Source organism: Heliangelus exortis, chromosome 6 (genome assembly GCF_036169615.1).
Source record: "Heliangelus exortis chromosome 6, bHelExo1.hap1, whole genome shotgun sequence".
Classification (NCBI taxonomy): domain Eukaryota; kingdom Metazoa; phylum Chordata; class Aves; order Apodiformes; family Trochilidae; genus Heliangelus; species Heliangelus exortis.
Genome location: NC_092427.1, coordinates 30,041,542 through 30,062,821, shown reverse-complemented (window position 1 = coordinate 30,062,821; position 21,280 = coordinate 30,041,542). Strand labels below are relative to the sequence as shown.

The window sequence follows — 21,280 nt, the reverse complement described above, 5'->3', positions numbered from 1 at the left end:
AATGATCCTTCTTAATGTCACCAAACTCATTCTTCTTTTGTCTTCTCCATTGAGACTGCAAATATTATGTAATAAGAATGTATAGTAGGTTTAAAGTGTGAAATATACCTGTACCACAATGTTTTCAAAGAATTATGATTATTGTGATGGTGGGAATTCAAGGAAAACGAGCTCCAATTAGAGTGAATAGAATAATAGAATTGATAGAGTAATAGTGCTTGCTTTAGCACTGTGTTAATAATATTTTATAAATTCTTCATAATCAAACAATGCTTGATTACCTGATCCTGTGAACACCTGGATGCACAACAGTCTCCTGCCTAGCAAAAGTGTAATCAAACATCTGTATGTCATAAATTAAATAGGCTTGCAGCTGGTCAGCTATATGCAGAGTGGTTGTTCTCCTGGAAAAACTGCCTGTTCTGTTAAATATTTGTTTCTCTTAATCTCTAACATTTGTGATGGGTTTGTATGTCTACCTCTTAGCGTATGCTCTGTGTAATCTTCTTTGGTGATGTTATGGACTTTCTAACAAAGTATAACTGAAACCTTGAAATAAGGATGGGGGAGGAGAAGGAACTTAAGGCTAAATATTCAAGGTGATCCACAAGTACTAAATGCTGCTGATGTTTTTTGCAAGTATTACAACCAGATTTAGACATATTCCTATCTGAAAGTTAACGAAATATTCCTGAATATTTGGACTATGTTGCGTAACAATTATATTTAGTGTTACATTTGTCACTCTTAGTGTATAAACCTAATTTCTTTGTATTTAACATGTTTCTGAGATTAAATTATAGGGCACGTTGCAATGTTTTCAGCTCATGAAAAGATGTGAGCAACCATTTTAAGTGTATGTAGCCTGTAGCACAAAAAATGCAATCAAATTGGATAGGATCTCCAAATAGCTATGCTCTTCAAGTTCTCAAAATCTGTTTGAACACCCATGAACTGAGAATTAACACTGACATCCATTTTACAGTTTTGTTCCATGATAGTATATAAAGCATCATCTCAAATCAGTAACTCCTTGGGATTTATTTTGCCCTTTTTTACAGGCTGCATACTTTGGAGTCTAAACAAATGGTCAGTGTACCTTTAAAACAGATTAGAGGGAAGATCCAGCAGAGAACAGCTGTACCATTTCAGTTGCAGGAAACAACTCTGCTTCCTCTAATGTTTCCAGGGGGAGGGGAGATTCTTCTTGCCCTAATTTTCCCAGACTTTGTTTGTAATTAGCTCTCCCTAGGTCACCAGTGCTCCCTTTTCAGGCAGTTATTCTGACTTTCACAGCATGTTAATTATCTTGTATCTCTTGAAAACTCTTCATTCTACACCTAGAATGCATTTGGGTTTGAAGATTTTCTACTGTTTCAACCACTAATAGTATTTTAATATTTGCATGCTGTTGTAAGCACTACAAACATTAGTTTTCAGATTTCCCTTTGAATCAACTCTGACTTCTTTTTGGATGCATGCAATGTAATTTCAGCACATCCAAGATTTATTCCTACAATCAATGGTTATTGTTGACTCTTCACATAAATGTTTCTGTATTTTAATTTTCTGCATTTCTTAATTCTTGCCATTTCCTTAGGGAAATGTGTGCAATTTTACTTTCAACCTCTTAATGTACCAACACTCTGCACTGACCTGCCTTTTTTATCTTCATTTTTTGATGGATCTACATTTTACATTTGGGGGGCAGGGAGAAATCTGGTTTAGATCAGATTTGTCATTCTGAAATCCTATATCTAGGACACATGGATGTTAATCTAAATAACTTGAAATAAATCTGAGGCTTGGGGATGCTAATCTTATGTTGGCAATGTAGACTTTTCAAACTGTCATTCATAAGCTAGCAGATAGAAGCTGATAAACAAGCTGCTGATCCAGCAGCAAAGTCAAGTCCTCAGCTAAGTAAAAACTGACTAGGTGAAAATTCTCAGTCTTGTGTTTCTGAGCCTACACAGAAGGACCAAAGGCCAAACCTGTGCTGCCTTGCTTGTCGTACAATTCCTAAAGATTCAGCCAGCAATATGTCATCTGCCCATTCCTCTTTTTTGTGCCAAGAACTTGCAACACCAGTGGTAGGTGCAGTGAATGGCAGCTTAGGTTTCCTTGCTTCCCCCATTTGGATCACAGCTTAGTGGCCAAATCTTGTGCTGATTGGTCTCTTCACCTCCTGCATGTTTGGGAGAACATCCTGTAATGAACCCCTCCAATGACAGTGAGGTACATATATAGAAGAGTGTGGGTAAGAATGTTTTTTCCTTAACTGGACTTTGTGTGCCAGTTCTCCTGGCTGAGATTCTGGGACTCCCTTTATTGGAATCTGATCTTCCTTTTTATAGCAACTTGAAGGCATTGTGCCTTCTGTTCTTGAGAACAGGAACTTGACACTTTTCTTAGGTCAAACCTGTATTAAATTTTTGTCAAGAGAATTTTAATTTAGGCTTTTGATTACGTAATTGTGTTCTGGCAGAGGGCCCAGTACAGCTGTACCTACAGGAGCTGTGATAACTTTTGTTTACTTGTGGCACTGATTGAAACTACTTTGAGGGAAACACTCTTCACCAGGAGGTGCAGTATCTGCTCTTCAGGATCTAAAGCTATACTTGTAGATATCTTCTAGGGAGCAGGATTCTCTCACCTAGTACCTGGAGAAGAGAAGATGTGGCTTCACAAGCAGGTGCATCAAAAGCTGGAATACTGCTGCAAGCAGCCTAAGCACATCAAAGGTGAACACACTTCATTAAATCCACAGTGACTCTGACTGTTTAAAAGCTGCAGACCGAGATAATCTATTTATCAGTAGCTCTATCAACATACAGAACCCAAAGGATTTGTATACTATCTCATTCAGTAGGCAAAACTTGATTTTTACCAATTCTGTTAGTAACTGTGACAACTTCTTAATTTTTGTTTCCCCTATTTTGATTAACCTAGTAATTTGATTACATGTTTTCAAACTTTGCCATTTTGGGAGTTCCATGGAAATTTGAAAGCAAACTTATTAGTGAACTTTTTTTCTTACAGATGCTGATTATAAAATATCTGAGTCTTTTTTTGTATTGTTTGATATACCATAGAGAACCTGTGGCTCAGACTGACCTTCTGCAAATTTCAGTAAAGCCAATGAAGGCCTCGGAAGCAAGGAACCTGTCGAAAATCAAAGTCTTTTATTACAAAAAGAGTTGGGCCCAGTAAGAAGGAAGATCAAGCTGACAAAAATCTAGACTCAGAAAAGCTCCTACAATGTAAGGAGGCATTTTAAGGACGAAAAAAGAAATCCAATTAAATTCTAGGGGAAAAGATAGTTTGATTAGTAAAGAAAACAGTGTAGTTCTGCTGCAATGTTCTTACTTCAGAAAGCTCCCTGTGGAGGGTCATTTCTACAGAATAGGAGCTAGAAATCTGTTGTTGCTTCTAAAAGAAAATGACAAGGAGGAATTCAAGCAAGATGCTAAATGAAGCAATAGAAACCCATTGCAGAACAACTATTAACAGTTAAAATATTAAAATAAAATTTTATTTTATTAAAATAAAAATATTAAAATAAAATATTAAATAGCATGAAATAACATAAAACTTTATTCTAGGCCAGGCATGGCAGCATTAGGTCCCTTGGTTTCCATCTATAAGATGAGCATTTGTAGTAATGGGGAAGAGGGGTGGGAACTTTAAAATAATCCCTGTTAGACACTGAAAGGATATAATGGTCAAAAATAGTCCTTGTCAGATGATTCTCAAATGCTTCAGTGAAGATCTTGATGATTCTGATTCTTTTGTTTTACTCAAGTACATTAGGAATTAATTCTGAGGGAATCAGTGGGATTACACAAATCAAGGAGAAAAGGAGATTCAAAAATATGTTCTTGTAGGTTTATGGAGGTTGTAAGGAGAGTAATAAATTCTATGCTATAAATGGATGCTGTATTTGTTTCCATTTGTTTACAAGCAGAAGATTTGAGATAATTTCCGTAGAAAACTCTTCTTGTTTCTGAATGGTTTTTGTATTTTTAAGTTTAATATACATTGACTAAAGTGAAATTCTTAATTTTGCATTTCACTCAAAGTTCATCAGGAATAACTTTCTGGTGGGTAAAACAAAGCCACATATTTCCTGATCTCTGGGGAAGATAAAGTGAATTCCACTCCATACTTCTGAAGCCATTAGCCTTAAGAGTTAAGTTTTCTAAACTATACCAACTATTGCTTGACTACAGTGGAGAGTATCATGGGAATTCTCTTAAGAGGGATGTATCCTGACCAGGGGAACTGCAAGGTAGCATATGAGAGCATCAAGTTCAAAATGACACTATACATTGGACTTCCTGCAAGGATGATCAAAATATTACTTTTTATGATAGAAAATAAGTTGTCAGAAGCAGAGCAAAAAAGTGTCATCATGTCAGCAGTATTTGCACTTGAAGCCCTCAGTGGAAAACTTCAGCCTTCTGTAATAATGTAGCTGTCAATAGACTTGTCTTTCACATTCCTTATCTACATTTTGTTAGGGTTTTCTGCTTAATTTAAACATCCTACATTTCTGTATAGGCTGTAAGTTAAAAACTGTAAGTTCAATAGGGCAGAAAGCAATTCCATTCTTTAAGCATACAGGGATGCAAGAATATATGCATTTATTGAAACAATGTCATTGGCTTCTTATCACGTAAGGAAATAAATTATAAGCTCAAGTGCTTAGACTATGTGTTTACATTTGAGATCTGAGCAATTTCCCCTGATAGTTAAGAAAATGCACCAGAAAGTCTGGGATAATAACATAAACATGGGAAACTAGGCTGCACATCTTCCTCAGTTATTTAAACACAAAGGCTTGTCCTTGCATTTGCAGTAGTGCTAATGATCCAGTCAAATATTTGAGTCAAACACATCAAATCTCCCTGAAACAAACTACAATTTGTGGATTGTACTCTAACTACATCTGACCTTTCCTAGTCTGGCTGTGTACTCATTTATATGAGCATCTGAGCAGCATTTCATTGTTTCAAGCTGTCTTGCTGATAGCAACTCTCCTGCCCAGGGAATCTTGTCCATGTTCCTATTCAGTTTTATTTTAAAAAATGCTACTGGTGGATAAGTAGTATCTTTGAATACAAAGTGTGAATACACACTTTGAATACAAAATACTGTGCTTTTATTGGATGAAAATTTTAATGGAGACCTTTACAGTGCTGGCCAGGCTTTTAAGTGTAAGTTTGAACATGTGCTATAAACATATATATGCCAGAGCAGTACATCATTTAGCTAGCAGTTGTTTTCAGTGCCTTCTGTGTCTCACTAACACAATATTTTGATGCTTCTTAGATCAATGGAACCTGAGCTAAGGACATAATCAGTTAATGTTGCTTATTCTGCAACATTCAGTTTTCTGACACATTCCAATTCTAGACAAACTAGAGCTCTTGCATGTATCAGAAATCAAGCTTTTCTGAATCACAGGTCCTAAAGACAAACTGAACTGAACTGGCTTTACCTTGGCTGACAAGTGAAACTAAATTACACTAATTTAAAGCCATGAGCATATGTTCCCATTTTTTTCTGACAAAGTGATTAAAGTGAAATATCTCCATTTCAAAATATGTACAGAAATCCCCTTTATAAAAATTAATTTAAGTTTGTGTTGATCGCTGGAGAAAAAGGAAGGACAAATAAACAAAGGAAGAAGAGTATCCTTTAATTTTGAAAAAAGGTTCATGTTATTTCGTAATATTTAAGATTTTCCTTTTTCTCAGAAAATAGTGACCCTTTCCCCAGTGGCCAATACAGATGTGGAATAAGACCTGTCTCATACTTCAGGGCCACATACAGTCATTCTGTGTTAAAAGAATTAAATTATGAATTAGTCTTATGTATCTAAGACTATCAGATCACCTTTCTTTAATTTTGTGATATAATTTGAAGAGAAAGGGGAGGATCCTTACTCATCTTTTGTCCTTGTTCTGAGACAAGCTCCAAATTACTACTACAAACAGCACTATAGGGGTGATTGCTGTCCAGTGGATAGTTAAGTTACATAAACAAGCTGAATGATCCACACTGTTAGACAAACACAACTTCTTCATCAGCAGCTTCCTGAAAGCCATTTGAACTAATGACCAGTCTTTGAGCCAACCTTCCCTCCACCACTTGACACTCACATAATCCCACTTGAAACTCGTTTCTTGTCCATCCCCAAAAGTAACTAAAATTACACTACCATATCTGTCTTTTGTTTTTGTTGTCTTTTTTTTATTTCTTTCAGAATGTCATATACCTTGGTCTAATACCTTAGCTTGCTTTTTACAAATCCAGTTCTCCAACAGACCTTTACTAAAATGGATTAAGGATGCCTTTATATCTCTATAATACACTGTGCAATGAAAGCAGTATTTCAGTTTATATTGCTTCAATAATGAAATATATTATTCATGACATTGTATTACTTAAGCTAAATACATGCAATCTTTCAGACTTTAAATTAATATATTTACTCCTCTCTATGCTACCTTTTAAAGACACTATATTTTTAGATCTATTTTGAATTGAACAAACATGCATAGCATAAAAATAACATGCAGGCAAAGAGCTGCATTCTTGCTGTATTGGATGAGAAAATGTAGTCATGAAGTCTGTTTGTATTTAAAACATGATTTCACACATAACTGAAAAAAAATTTAAGAAAAATGTACCATTTTACATTGAATATCAAGAAGTATCCAACTGTGGCGAGAGCTTTTTTAAGTAGCAAAAGTTTTATACACTTCACTTCCCAGATAATCAACCTCATGATAAGGAAATCCAAAGTACTACTTGCTGGAAAGTAACAACTAATTCCAGCTTTGTATTAGGTCATTTCTTCATATGTAAAGGACTGAAGCTGTCTAACAGAAAGGACATGATAACTGTCCATACCTAGAGCAAAGAGAATTACAGGCACTGTGAATTTATTTCTGTCCCCTCCTGCCACTCACCCCTGCCCCTCCCGCCCAACAGTGTTGCCTGGAGCTAAGTATAAAGTTTCTGTCTAAATAGGCAATGTTAAAAAAATTATACTTTTTGGTATTCATAAATGTGTAGAACTTTCTATTGAATTTCATATTTAACAAATATTTTATAACACAAGAACAGCTTTCTGGTTTCCCATGTGTAGGTTCTCCCTTATAGGATTTTTACAGTTTATACAGATTATGTTTATTTATGGGAATATATCATTAATCTTCATTCTTCCTGGTACACGTTTCTGTTTCCAATATCCTGTATATTTTATCACATTTCTTCTTCACTCTCATTTGCTTTTCTCAGCTCTCATGCTCTAGGATGTTCTTTTCCCATCACTTTATTACAACAGTGGCCATAGCTACAAGTGCTAGACCACTATCTGCTAGACCACAGAATAACAGCTTTAGGCAGAATGGAACTCCCATTGCTTGAGAAATCTAAACCAATAGGAAGCAAACAACCAGCTTATATGGAGCAAAATCTATATGAGCAAGGCCTGGACTTGAGAACTTCAAAAATTCTTTCAAACAGTGACTCATTGTGTAATATTTTAATGATTGACTGAGCCACTGGAGCAAGGTTGTAGCAAAGAAGATTCACTTTTCTGTTATAGCTGTGTGGTTTTGGTTTTTTGTTAGTTAGTTTGTTTGTGTTTTTTGTTGTTGTTTTTGATTTGGTTCAGTTTAGGTTTTTTGTTTCGTTGTTTTTTTGTGGGATTTTGTTGTTGTTGTTTTCTAGGTATGAAATGAGAAAGTAAATCAGCTAACCAGCTGTTTTTCTAAATAGCCTTGAGGTTTTGCTCAGCACACCTCTGTCCTTAGATGTCACTTACTGTTTGTCTGCCAGCAAAGACTGAAATATGAGTTGTTTAACTCACCTGTATTGTACAGGTCACGAAATTAAGAAGCTTATCATGGCAAAAAATTTACAACTTAATCTCTATTCAAAAATCACCTGTTCTGGTATTTATTTAATACATGCCTGAGAGTACTCAGAAACTTTTTGGCTTCAGGGTATTTTTTTTCCCTCTAGGTGGTTTAACTGAATTTTGCAAATGTGGGTCTGTTTCTGTACCTGTAAAAGTTAACAAGGGTTCTGTTACTCTCACTGGTGTGAGCAGATGCAACCTAAGGTGTAGGAGAAAAAAAACATGTGAAATCCTTTATTACACTTGTCTGGAATGCTAGAAAATTCATTTTAACCTCATCTCCTATGTAATGGGAAAAGTATACCTAAACTACAGATTTAGAACTTGTTCCTAATAAGTTATGATTTGGATAGGTAAGTAGTAAATGTCCATTAACCTGCTAATTGTCCTAAATTAAAGAAACAGATTTTGATTCTGATAGCTAAAGTGAATTATTTATCTTCCATCAGAAACTCCAGTCTGGAAGTAGCATGCTTCAGATTAATGATGCTTTTATTGAGGAATCTTTCTCAATTATTATAACATATTTTAATGAACTACTTGTTCATTTACTAAACCCGATAAAATATGTTCTAGTATATCAAGATTTTACACTGCTACTAGTAAAGGTGATACATTTTAGAGCTAGGGAAAAATGGTTTAAGACTACTATTTGCAAGTATGAATTAAAAATCTAAGTAGCTGGATGGCTCAGTCATGATTTTGTACCTTTGGTTTTGAATATTTTTTCAATTTTTTGCCATGAGAAATTTGTTTCTATCAATGCATCAATAATAGCTAGCCCTAAGGAAATCCAATATTTATTTCAAATGCAGAATAATTATGCACTGATTCAGCAGGTCTTCATTCATCAGCATTTACTAATGGTTATTCATTACTTGAATGTTTTCAAAGTTGCAGCCATTAAGGATGCAGCAAAGAGCTGTGCCATGTGACCCATGAGACCAGTGACTTACAATAAGATTTAGTAACCCAGGGACAATGAGAACCAACCAAAATACACAAATAGCCAAGAAATATTTACAGATAATAAAATGCACACAGAAAAATACTTGAAATTTATGAAATTGTTTAGCTGTCATTGGGAATTCAATTATTCTAGAAAACACACTATTGTTAAACTGAGGGAAGTATGTATGTAAATCATTTGGAAACTCTGAAGTGCATATACAAGTGTGATAAGTACAGAGGGAAAATTACCAACTCTCAAAAACTTTGATTAATGCCCAATTATATGGAAACTCAGCTAAGCTGTTATCTGATCCTAAGCTTATACTGTGTTCAAGGCATGAAGAAGGGGAAGAAAGGCCTCATTATGGTTGATTCTGTCCACGTACAGCTTTTTAGACTGCAACAGAACACTAGAATTCACACAACCTCAGGGTCATTGAAAATGACACAAATTTTGAAACAAGTTATGGGGCGAATGTTTGGTCATATGCATAATGCTAATTTATCTAATCAGACCAGAAGTTAAAATGCCTTACAGTTAATAACATATAAATAATCTATCCAGTTTTATTTATTAATGATTTGAAAAGTCTGTTTTAATTTGCAGATGATTCCAGTCTTGTAGGGGCTGCAGGATGCCAGGATTAAAATGATCCTGGCAAAATCAGATAAAATGATCTGACCAATCAGTGTGCAGTTTAGTGGGGAATGTGTACAAAGATACCTGCTTAGGTCAAGATGTGTAGCTGAGGAAAGTGACTACAAAGCAGTCATAAACGTCATAAAACAGCCATGACATCATTAACAGAAGCATCACACTTAGAGATCTGCCTACTCTGTATGGGGCTTTTAGGTACACTCTTGCAATGCTGTGGATCTACTGTGGGAAGCACTGTTCAAATTCAAGATTCTTCAAGAAAGATATAGCTGAAGATGCTCTACACGAGACAGGTTAAATATGATAAGAGTAGAGAATCATGAATTCCAAAGAAATAGCAAACAGAGCTGGTTAATCTAGAAAACTAACAGGAAACCAAACTGATTATGTATGTGAACTATGATGAAACAAAGGAAATGAATAAACCCGCCTCTATTTTCAAAAAGACAAGAATTAAAAGATAGCATCTGCAGCTTGAAACATTTAGCTCAGCTGTTTTGGAAAAAGCTTTTAAAGATGAAAATAATTATATGGGGGAAAGACTGCAGAGGGAGCTCATGAAATCACAATTTTTCCTCTGAATCACATTCTGTTGTATTCATTCACATCTAAAAGGCAAGTGGAGATGATAATGAAAATAAAACATAAACACATCAAGCTAATATCTGTTTGGAATCAAAATATTTGATTATTTAAATGATTAAAAGAATGGTAAATAAGATGATATGAAGAAGAGTCAGTCAGCCACATACCTTGAAAATGCAGCCTAAGGCCACTTGAAAATGGGTTTGCAGTTTTGCAGTTTTCAAGACAATGGAAAAAAAGATCAGTGTGTAGAAGAGAATATTTGAGATGAAAATGTATTGAACATAATAACTCATAACGAGGCTAGCACCCAATTTTCCCTTTACTTTGAAGTATTTGCCAAGTAATGGCAAATGCCAGATGACCAAAGTACTCAAATAATAAACAGAAATTAAAGGAAAAGGGCAACAGACACACACAAAAAATTGCATTCATCACCCAGCTAAGCTATTAACAAATTGTTTTCTTCTTTTGCTTTTTAATAGGAGATAAAAAAGAATAAAAATCAATGTGCATTCTGATACTACTTCTCTTACACTGGATGTATAAACTTAAATCCCTTCTCTTTGTCTTCCAGGAATACTGAAGTTGAATCACCCTGCAATGAGTGTCAACTTGGTCTCATAAATGTTCAAGAGACTAAGCCCCCTTTCTCTTCAGATGCCTTAAAAAAAACCAAAAATCCCAAACTGGGTTCACTGAGTGTAAGAAAACAGGGAAAAAGTCCTTAGGTGAGTAGGACAATGAGTCTTAAGAGAACAATTGCAGAGGAACAGAGTCTCAAATCAGTCAGTCTCTGCAAGATTCATTGATACAGAAATTTTCCTGCTAGGGGTAGCACAGGAACTCCAAAGTATATGTCAGCTAGGAAGCTGGAGCTTTCAGTACCAAATCAGATCAGTTACTGCTCCCTTAGTAAAAAAGAAAGGTAAGAACATACTGATGTGGACTGAAAACAGTTCCTGATACGAAGTATGCAGCACATGGTTATATGTTCAAAATGGAGTGTGTGTCAGTGTGTGTGGTGTGAATCCACAGTCAACAATAAAAAACAGCTTTCTATACGTAGTACTAAATAAGGGTGTAAGTACTTTCACTGGCAATCTAGCAAGCAACTTCATTTCATGGTTTATAAAGCTAAATTATTATTTGAGCAGGTGAGAAATAATATGTTTAATGAAGAGGCGACTTCAATTATTTATCATAGAACTTACAAATGAATAGTTTGAGGTATTGATAGACACAGACTTTTGGAGAAGGCCAAATATGCAAACACATTACCTGTAAGCCAGTAATCTAGAGGGCATTCGCTGCCTCAAGCAAAGATGACCTCTTAACCCTCTTTATTGTGGTAATTCCATAGATAATTACTGTTTGGCTCGAAGATCTAGATTAATGTCCTGTAGAATCTCAATATGTTTTCTCCTTGCTCTTCTGTGCATTTTGTTCCAAGTCTGGCCTGCCATCATGTCCTTAACAGGAATGAGTCAAAGGACTGTGGCCAGTTGACTAAAGTCTATCCTTATCTGCTCCTGTGCAGTCCAGAAGAACTGAAGGGTCATATGAGAAATGTACAAACATTACTAAAATTGGGAAGAACAAGCTACTCCTCTCTAATACAACCAAGTATTTCTCCTATGGAGTAATGGTCCTTCACACTTCTTCTATATATAAACAGTATGTTAAACACACTGTCGAGCTTTAAATTATGGAATACAGCTCCCTCATCTGTCCAACCCAGTGCATTAAAATATGTCAAAGGCCAAATAGTCTTATGATCAGTGGTGTATCTTCCTTTTTATTCCCCAAGATTTTGTCTACTTGAAGACCTGTTTGAGACACACACTGATAGAATAATTTAATTTCTGTGATGCTCATTGGGTATTCTGAATTGCTCAGCAAAATATTCACAATGATAGGGTTAAAGGTGATGATTGAAGTAAAGAAACCAGACTGTATAGAAAGATCCTTTGATGCATTTCACAGTTTATGAAGTCAAGAAACTTGAAAGAGATAGCACTTGACTTGCCGTGTTTCATAGACTTCCTTTGTTTGTATCTTCTTTGCTGTATGTTCTTACTTGCTTCTGAGTGCTACCTGCTAGACTGCTGGAGCTCAGCAGCCTTGACTCTGTAGAAGAGTTATAATATAAATACCTGCAGTACAAGCTTACACGTCAATGTCATGTAACTTGCTCTTTGTCCCTCACTATTCATCCATGGTACCCATTTCATTTTTTGGTATGTGATTAAAAATGCTCATAGTTGTGCTACAAGGTTCCTCCTCTGATGATGTTTTGATGTGCTTATTGCTGACTTGAATACACATTATCAAAATCGTCTCACAGGCCACCAAAAGTTATTTTTTCTGTCATCTATGTCACTACTCTTGTATTTATGATTTTTTCATTAGAAACTGGAACTACTTTATTATGACCCTTTTATTGGAATATAAATCCAGAGAATGTCTATCTCTGGCCATTAATCTTTCTATTTAGTACATTGTGAAATATTATGTAGTGGTGAATATATTACAAATTTTCTTATCTCTCAATGAGATCTTCCTAACTGTCAAACTTAACACTATGATTTCAGTTTTTGTCAGTGTTGCACACTCTGCTCCATAACATACAGTTCTGTGCCACCAAACAATGCCAAACCATCAGTTAGCACCATGCTAAAGCATACCAACTGCAAACTTCGTTTCCTCACTAAGAATTAGCATCTAGAGAAGAAAAAAAATCTTACATTGTATGCTATATCACAGCAATACCAAGCGATTTCCATCCTGAAAAGTCAGTAAGTCTTTTTGATAGAGTTTAAACTTTCTTAAATATTGAGTACTGTGCCCATGATCTGAACTGTTTGAATTGTTTATGTATTAAAACTATGTACTCTACAATTGTCTCCATGTCTAGCTGAAGTAGTACATGAAAGATAATGAGGTATATTGATATGCCAAATAATGACATTTGGATGACCTAGTGTTCCCTAAACTGTTTACCCAGTTATCGTCAGTGCTGTGATTTTGAGTGCTGGCAGCCACTGCTGTCATTGCCATTGTAAATACTCTTGCAGTTTAACTATGAATTAAATGTTGAGTGTCAGTTTGTCCCTTTGTATTTCACCTCAGGGCAAATCAAAAGCAGAAGCACCAGATTTTTTTTCTTTGCTTACATTACTAAAGAAACAAAGCATTAACTGCCTACACAGATAGGGTGTGACCAATGATGAATAACAAAACCAATTTTCTTTCCTTCTGTCTCACTGATGAAGAAAAGGCCTTTCAAAAGGCCTGGAATAGGGGTATTGAAGTTAAGAGCTGGTGTATTTCTGGCCTAAATATGAAGCTACATAGTTGTATATCACTGACAGTGAGCAATATACTGTGCTGATTTTTGTTAATATTTAACAGTTGTCCTCCACTGGGTAAATATGAAACTCACCCCAGCTCCCTCAGACTCTCCTCATTAGACTTTCCCTCTAGTCATTTCACCAGCCTTGTTTCTCTACTCTGGACCTGCTCTAGCACCTCAATGTTTCTTGAGGTGAGGGGCCCAGAACCAAAGAATTACATCCCTAGTCCTGCTGGTCACACTATTCCTGATACAGGCCAGGATGCCATTGGTCTTCTGGGCCCCCTGGGCACACTGCTGGCTCACGTTCAACTGCCTGTCAACCAGTCCTCCCAGGTCCCTCTCTGTCATGCTGCTCTCCAGCCACTCTCCCCCTGTCTGTAGTGCTGCATGGGGTTGTTGTGGCCAAAGTATAGGACCTGGCACTTGGTCCTGTTGAATTTCATACTCTTGGTCTCGGCCCTTTGACCCAGCTTGTCCAGGTCCTTCTGTAGCATCTTCCTACTATCCAGCAGATTGACACCCTCCCCCTACTTGATGTCATCCATGAATTTACTAAGGGTAGACTCCATCCCCTCATCCTGATCATCAATAAAGGTACTGAATAGGACCGGGCCCAGTACTGATCCATAGGGGGTACCCCACCAGTAACTGGATACCAACAGGATTCAGCACCATTCACCATCACTCTCTGAGCCCAGTCATCCAGCCAGTTTGTAACCCAGTGAAGGGTGCACCTGCCCAAGCCGTGGGCTGCTGGCTTCTCCAGAAGGATGCTGTGGGAGACTGTGTGCTGAGCTTTGCTGAAGTGTATGATATGATATATGAAATTCAGAAAGTTACCTTGCCTTTTGTGTTATGTTAAATGATTCCAAGGAACTACATTTCTTTTCCGGGGCTTTGGAGTTTACTCTTGGTTTTACTATTTACAGGAATGAAGGTTCCAAAAGTCTTTCACACAATATGGGATGTAACATTTGGTAATTTGGAGAACACATTAGTGCCATGATAGTGTTTTGTATTTTTTTCATGTGAACATTAAGTTCCAACAGCAGAGTCACTGTTGTCCTGCGGGCCACACTAGCTGAATGAATGTGATTGATTATTCTATTTTTATACAGCAAAGTACAGTTTCATTACATTTAACTTGGGTGAAATGGTGTGTGCCTTTGAATAAGTTTAAAAATAGTTTCCTGAACCAGCCTTTGGAGAAATTTTTAAAACTATCATTGATCAGAAAGGATAAAATATATTTCAAAGCAGTCAATTTTCTGAAGTCATTCTCAATGCTTTTGTAATATAGTACTGGGGTATAAAGAGATGTCCACATTTTTTCCTTTTTTTTTTATTTCATCCTGCTCCTTTAAATCCAAGTTACACGAAAAATGTTCACGCTCTAGTTTGCATACAACAAAGCTCAGTTTCAATCTTTCAGCCAATTGCAACATCTGCCCTACAAGGTTTTTCCCTTTTATATACAGGCTTCCCTGAAGATATAAATATGGTCTTTCTAATAAACACATTTAAAATGTCCCCAGAGAGGGAAGCTTCCATACAGGGATTAGCATGTGGCATTACGAGACTCAGTAAAAATGTTTGAGTTACCTTATGAAGAGAAATGGAGCTCACTATGACTTTACTATGAACCCAGCACCAAAAGGAGTCACAGAGTGTAAATAAGAGTAGACTGTGGCTCCTATCTCTTCATATTAATATACTTTAAAACTAGAAATGCCTGAGATTCTCCATAATGTAATGACAGGGGTACTTGTGAGCCATGAGCCCATGAGCCCAAAGAATTGAGTGCAAAGTCAAGCCGTTCTGTCTTACTATCAGCATATCAAGGGGGCATCCTGTCTTTTCAGCTGAGATGATCCTTTATGATACTTATTTTAGAAGAAAAATATGTCAAAGTAAACTGTAAAACATACAATCTTTTGATTTTTAAAATCAAATGTTTCCTTAGTACTGCTGTCTGCTGTAGTACAACCAGACAAATGTTAGGAAGCTCTTCTGAAGATCATTTAATCTAGCTGATACGAGATTCTTTACTGCTTTCAAGTTTGGAATAATATTCATCTCTTCCTGGTCTGGGTGAACACACATTAGTGTTTTATATTTGACTTCAAGCAAATCCCTGGCCATGGTCAAACTTCCTGATCTATCCAAAGAACCATCAGAGAGAGCATTGGTGACCTATTTGGCTGGCCAGCTGCTGAGCATGAGTGGGGGACTTATGCTTCTCTGTGTGTACTCTGTATCTCTGTATTCACTCTGTGTACATTTGAAACATGTCATATTTTTAGAGAACTTGCTGATATAGAGTCTAAAGTTAGAAATGCATCTCACTGAAAAGCAAGCTTTGATATCTAGCAAGAGATGCCATCACTGACGTCATGCTCAGAAGGCTGGCTGGTGGTTGTGTAGTCACAGTTTACATACGAATCTCAAAACTATTTTTGAGGTGTGGGGCTAAGAAGGCTGCACCTTAGTGCTCTCTAAAATTACATTTCCATGGCCCATATCTGTTCTAAATTCAAGATGGTGATAAGAAAGGCAATACTGTCTAATGAATAGGGCTGTTAAAATCATGGTCATTTTTCTATATAGGTTTATATGTTACTTACATTTGGGTATACGTAATTACAAAGTCAATCTTTATTGTTTTATTTCTAGGTGAAGTTTCTCTGTGGCAGTGTTTGGCTGCATCACAGAGATGATAAAACTACCTGAGAAAATTTTAGGAGTGGCAGCTTAATGTAAACACTAGCTCTGATTCCACTTTGCCATTGAATCCTACTCTAAGTGAAATTTTGGAAGAGTTTTTCAGACTAAAGAGATTCCTTGGGACGCGGACTATTGAAAGTATGGGAGTGAAATTAATTTAGTCAGATCCCTAATGATTTTATATACTAACAGGGTGGTCACATAGTTGAGGAGAGCAGTAATGGTAAATTGAAGCATTTAGTTGTAGTTCATTAGTTTACATCTGGTGAGGATGGTAGTAACACATTTTTCTTAGAATCTGGTGATGGTCTATGTGAAATAAGCTAAAAATTGTATTTGTTCCTGCAGATCCATTTCATTCAGGTCCTCATATGCACTAAAAGAATTTGAACTCAGTGTCATTTTTCATAAGCACTCTAATATATTTTTTAAGGAAACATAGAGTGACCCCTCAGATTAAATGTACTCATGCATGATAAAAGGAAGTGCTTATACTTGGCAGACAGGCTGTGAGTTATATATCTTGATTTTTTAAGAACAAACCCTTCATCTCTTCAACATAATGCATTTGTAGAGCTGAATGCTTTCTAACGATGCAGACAGACAGGCCAGGATATTGTTTGTTACACAATTGAGGACATTTTGGTTACAGCAGCTCATATTGCTGAAACTGATCCTGATGGTAAGGATACCTGATTATCTAAATTTTATCTTACTGTGTGTTGAGAAGAAATGTCAAAGGGTTGAAGGAAATTTGGATGGGTAAGATGTTAAAAATCTAACTGTGGGAGCACTTACTATTGAACTTTGCATTGTTCAATTAAATTGGAACTAACTACATTTGTGGATGTATTTTATAAGTATGAGCAAAGGCTGGTATTTAAAAAGTAAGGCATCCACCTACTATTGCTTTTCATTAGAGGTTAGGCATCTAAATTCTAGCTCAATATATCAGAAACAATGAATGTCTAAAAAATATAACTGAGTACATGAGAACTTCTTGACCAATGTTGGTACAGAAAAAGATTCACTAGTAGTTTATAATATGCCAAGTGTTCACATGGAATTAGCACTTTTCCTACCAATAGGGTCTTTCATGATGACCTGGGCAAACTTTTAGGCATTAATGAAAGTTTTATCACCTTTTTCTTAGCCAGCAATGTTTTTGCCTTGATATCTTGTGAAAAAAAAGTTCAGTAAAAGCTACAATTCTTCCCATGTGACAACACTCGTATAATGAAGTAACATGCAGTGAAATCAGACTCTGAATATTTTTACATAAGTTTGTCACTGACAGGAATTATCAATTGAAAGCAGACAATGAATGAAAATATTCCCTGTCAGAGGTATAAAAAGATTATCTGTTCACAATGAAGAAATGTGGGATTTGCAGTTAGCTGTGAGAGTCCAATTGAGCAGATAAAATCTGTCTTGATCACCTCGCTCGAAGCATTATCTTCCAAGTTCATAACAATTAAGAACATTCTTCTGGTTTTTTTACTTGATTCACGCAAACACACACTTTATCTATGAATTCTCTAAAGGTAATTATAGTAACAATCAGAATAATTTTATTATAATAACTTAATGAAAAAAAATATGTGTCTTGGAAACTGGGTCTGAGAGGATCTTTTTTTTTGGTCCCATTTAGTTGCCAGTAATAATAAATGAAATGTTTCTCTATTTCTGGAGTCTTGCTAGTAAAAGTTGACACAAGTGTTGGCTATTGTGGATCCAGGAATGCTGTATGGATAACATATCTCCACTCAGCAAGGAAAGACACAAGTTTGTAGATAAAACCTAATCAGCAGACATTAGATTAAAAAAAAAAAAAAAAAAAAAAAAAAAACGAAAAAATGCAAAAAATTCACAGCATTCTGTTGTGCACAGTCCATCTCCCTTTCCAAAGGGTACTTTTCTTTAGATTTTAAAATTCTGTATCACCATGAAAACGACTGTTTTTCCCTTACTAATGTAAATGTAAAATCTACATATTTAAGCACATTCTACAGCTTAGTATTTTATAAATGGTTTCCAAGGTAAGGCAAGAAGCTCTTGCACAGTCTGGCCAGGTACAAGCCTGCAGAGCGTGAGCATTTATCAGCTCTCGGAGCTGAAACACGCCCTCACCCCTTCACCTTTGCTGCCTGTATCCCTAGAAATCTTCAACCACGTTGTCCAAAGGGGATGAAGCGTGGAGGGAGCCCCGGGAAGAGGAAGGGGCCGCCAGCGGAATGTGCCGGGCCGGGCCGGGCCGGGCCGGGCCGGGCCGGGTCCAACCTTTTCTTGCTGGGCCGTGCTGTGCCAGGCAGTGGCGCGGCGACCCTTTCCGTGCCCTGCAGAGCCGCGCCGGGCCAGGCAGCTTTCAGAGGGAGGCCGGGTTGCTACGGGAACCGGGGCTTTTGTTTGTACACACGGGGCGCAGCGGCCTCCTCTGCAGGCCCCGAGCAGCTCCGGCTCCGGGAGGGGCCGCGGCCTGCACCTCGCTGCCTGTGCGCGGGGCCGTTCTGATCGGGCGTGTGACTGCTGGAGAGGGAGATCAGTTCGTAAGGGTATGTCTGATACTTGGGAGCTACCAAGTCCTGTTGGAAGAAACAGAACGCGATCGGAACCTGTAGCTCTCTGTCTGGGTTTGTAACTCGGTGGATCGCAGGTGTGGGTTAGGAGCTTATCTGACTTCCAGGCAGAGGAGTGGAACCAGAGCTTGCTGCAGGTGCTGCGCACCTTTTGGTCTAAATGGCAGAAAAGGAATGTGAAATTTTCTGATTTTGTAAACACTGAAAACTTGAATTCATCCCTCTATACCATACAAATGACATAATTTAAGAACAGATGAATAGTAAGTAAAAAACCGCTAGTATTTGTTCATGGAAGTTGATTATTCAGCTAATTCACATGTATGGGTCTCACAGAGCAGTTCTAGGTGGTGGAGTTCAGGACAGTTATCAGAGAGCTGAAAGCTCTGTCATAAGTTGTGTACCTCTACCAGTGTTATGAATGCTCTTTTAAAAAAATCTGAATAGATAAACATATGATTAGGAGAAGCAAACAAATGCATAGCCAGTCAGTTAACCATCTTAGCCAAGACTGACTTTTTCATGTAACAATCCTTACAAATAAATCATCAGAGTTAGTTCTGCAGGTCGTACAGGGCTGACCATAATACCTGTTTTGCTGAACAACTAAAATGAAAATGTATGAAATATTTGCATGCACAATATTTGCATGTACGTTTGCACAACTTTAATAACCAGTTTCCTTAGAGACATAACATCCACGTGACCTTCACATACTTTCACCTTTTCTTCCCCGTATAAAGCACAAAGAAAAAAAAAAAAAGAATACAAATAGTGAACGTTTCCTTTCAACTGAAGTCTTCCAAAGCCATGGTGTCTTCGCAGTAAACAGAAAGCCCAGTTAATTACCTCTGGGATCTCCTCATTTTCAAACCCAAAATTACTGAGCCAAGTTAAAATTATGTTCCCTAAATGTTCCCTAGTATGCTTTCATCAGAATCACTTTTGGTAGAGAAGTGTACCACTCCACTGAAGTGATACTGTTCCAGCCATAAGAATGCTTCAGATGTTACTGTGAAGATACTAGTGTAGTGAAATGTGATAATTTAGCCAAGGTTTCACTGCAAAATCCTAACTTTTGTGAGTAACACATTGACTTAGCCTAGTCAGAAATGCAATCATTCGAGCCTTAAAATCTAAGCAGCTGAGACTGGCTGTGGCAGATGCTTAAAATGTGCTGAAGAATTCGTATCAAACTGTCTCAAGTGGAGGAATTGAAACTGTGAAAGTCAAAATTAGTAAGCTGCCAGAGGAAAAGTTACTACTCAGATATAACTGGCTCCTATGTTCCTCAGTTATTTGATGAAGCTTGCTGTCACTTTAAGATTACTGGTTTCCCTGAATCTGTCTGACTGACCAATCTTTTGTTTGCATAAAGTTGCATGTTGAGTTTTAATAGTGCAAGGTTTACATCTATTTACCCTCACAAACTGAAATTAAAATATGATGTGTTTTTAAAATGACAGTGTTCAAAATACTCTGGTTATACTCTACTTGTTTTATCAACCTGTTCTTATTATTATTTATGATACATCTTCTATCATGTCTGTCTAAAGATATAAAAGACTAGCTGATGTTAACACATCTGAAGACAATGTACCAAATTTTCATTTGTTTCTGCCAGAAGTCCTTAAAGCAGAAGGACTGTATAACAGGTTTTGTGACACTATTGGGGCTTCATCTGAGACTAGAAATCCTAATCAACTAATCCAGGCAGAAAGTGGATGGAATTAACAAGCTTGTAATTTTATTTAAACAAGGATTTGCTCCTAAGAGACTATCTTTTCCTATAAACATTTAGAGTGAAATATTAATGATATTTTTAGTAATATCACAGCCTTTTCCATGGCTACACAAAGAAAAGAGAACAGTCAATCAGAATAAGAAAGCTTTGAGGGGAAAAAACTGTCTTTACTGCTGATACTCTATGGCTTCAAAAGTATTTTCCTTAATTACTACATTAACTTTTAATTATTACTATGCTTTGCTTTGGTTTTTAGAAATCTCCCTCTGTTATTTGTTGACCGTACCCTTCATATCAAAAGCCAGCTAGGAAAAAAAGAGCATGCTTCATTTAAAACCAGAGAAAGTACATTCTGTATTAGAAGTTCACCAATCCTTCTGCAGCTTACTTCTTTTTTAGAAAGGAGAACAGAATTCTCAGGGAGGATCTACCAGCCACATCCTACCCAAGAGAGGTTAGACCAGGACATACGTTACAATCAGGTTTCACGCTAATAATACCTCATTATTTTTTACTAAAGGTATCACAGAACAGTTACCTCTATGATCTGCAATATTTTAAATTATTAAAACTCAACAACAGTACCATAGTAATTGAACGAAGTTCACATCATCATCCATTATTCTTTGTTTTTAATCACACAGGTGAAACTCATTACCCTGTGAAGGGAAACACAAAGCTTGCTTCAGTGGCCTACAACTGAAATGGAACTTAATCTGTACATTAGTGGTGGTTTATTCAGGCCATC

At 36.7% G+C, this 21,280-nt stretch overlaps 2 protein-coding genes across 4 annotated transcripts in view; one reads left to right on the top strand and one right to left on the bottom strand.

Annotated features, from left to right (window-relative positions):
- The window catches only part of KCNH7 (potassium voltage-gated channel subfamily H member 7), a 212,126-nt gene that overhangs the window by 156,256 nt on the left and 34,590 nt on the right, over nucleotides 1–21,280 (bottom strand). The gene's annotated exons all lie outside the window — the stretch shown is intronic.
- The window catches only part of LOC139797227 (uncharacterized), a 32,046-nt gene continuing 29,005 nt past the window's right edge, over nucleotides 18,240–21,280 (top strand). The window contains exons 1-2 of the mRNA XM_071746210.1: nucleotides 18,240–18,251; nucleotides 18,372–18,764. Of these exons, the coding sequence (XP_071602311.1) occupies nucleotides 18,240–18,251; nucleotides 18,372–18,764 (405 nt within the window). The remainder of the gene's footprint in view (nucleotides 18,252–18,371; nucleotides 18,765–21,280) is intronic.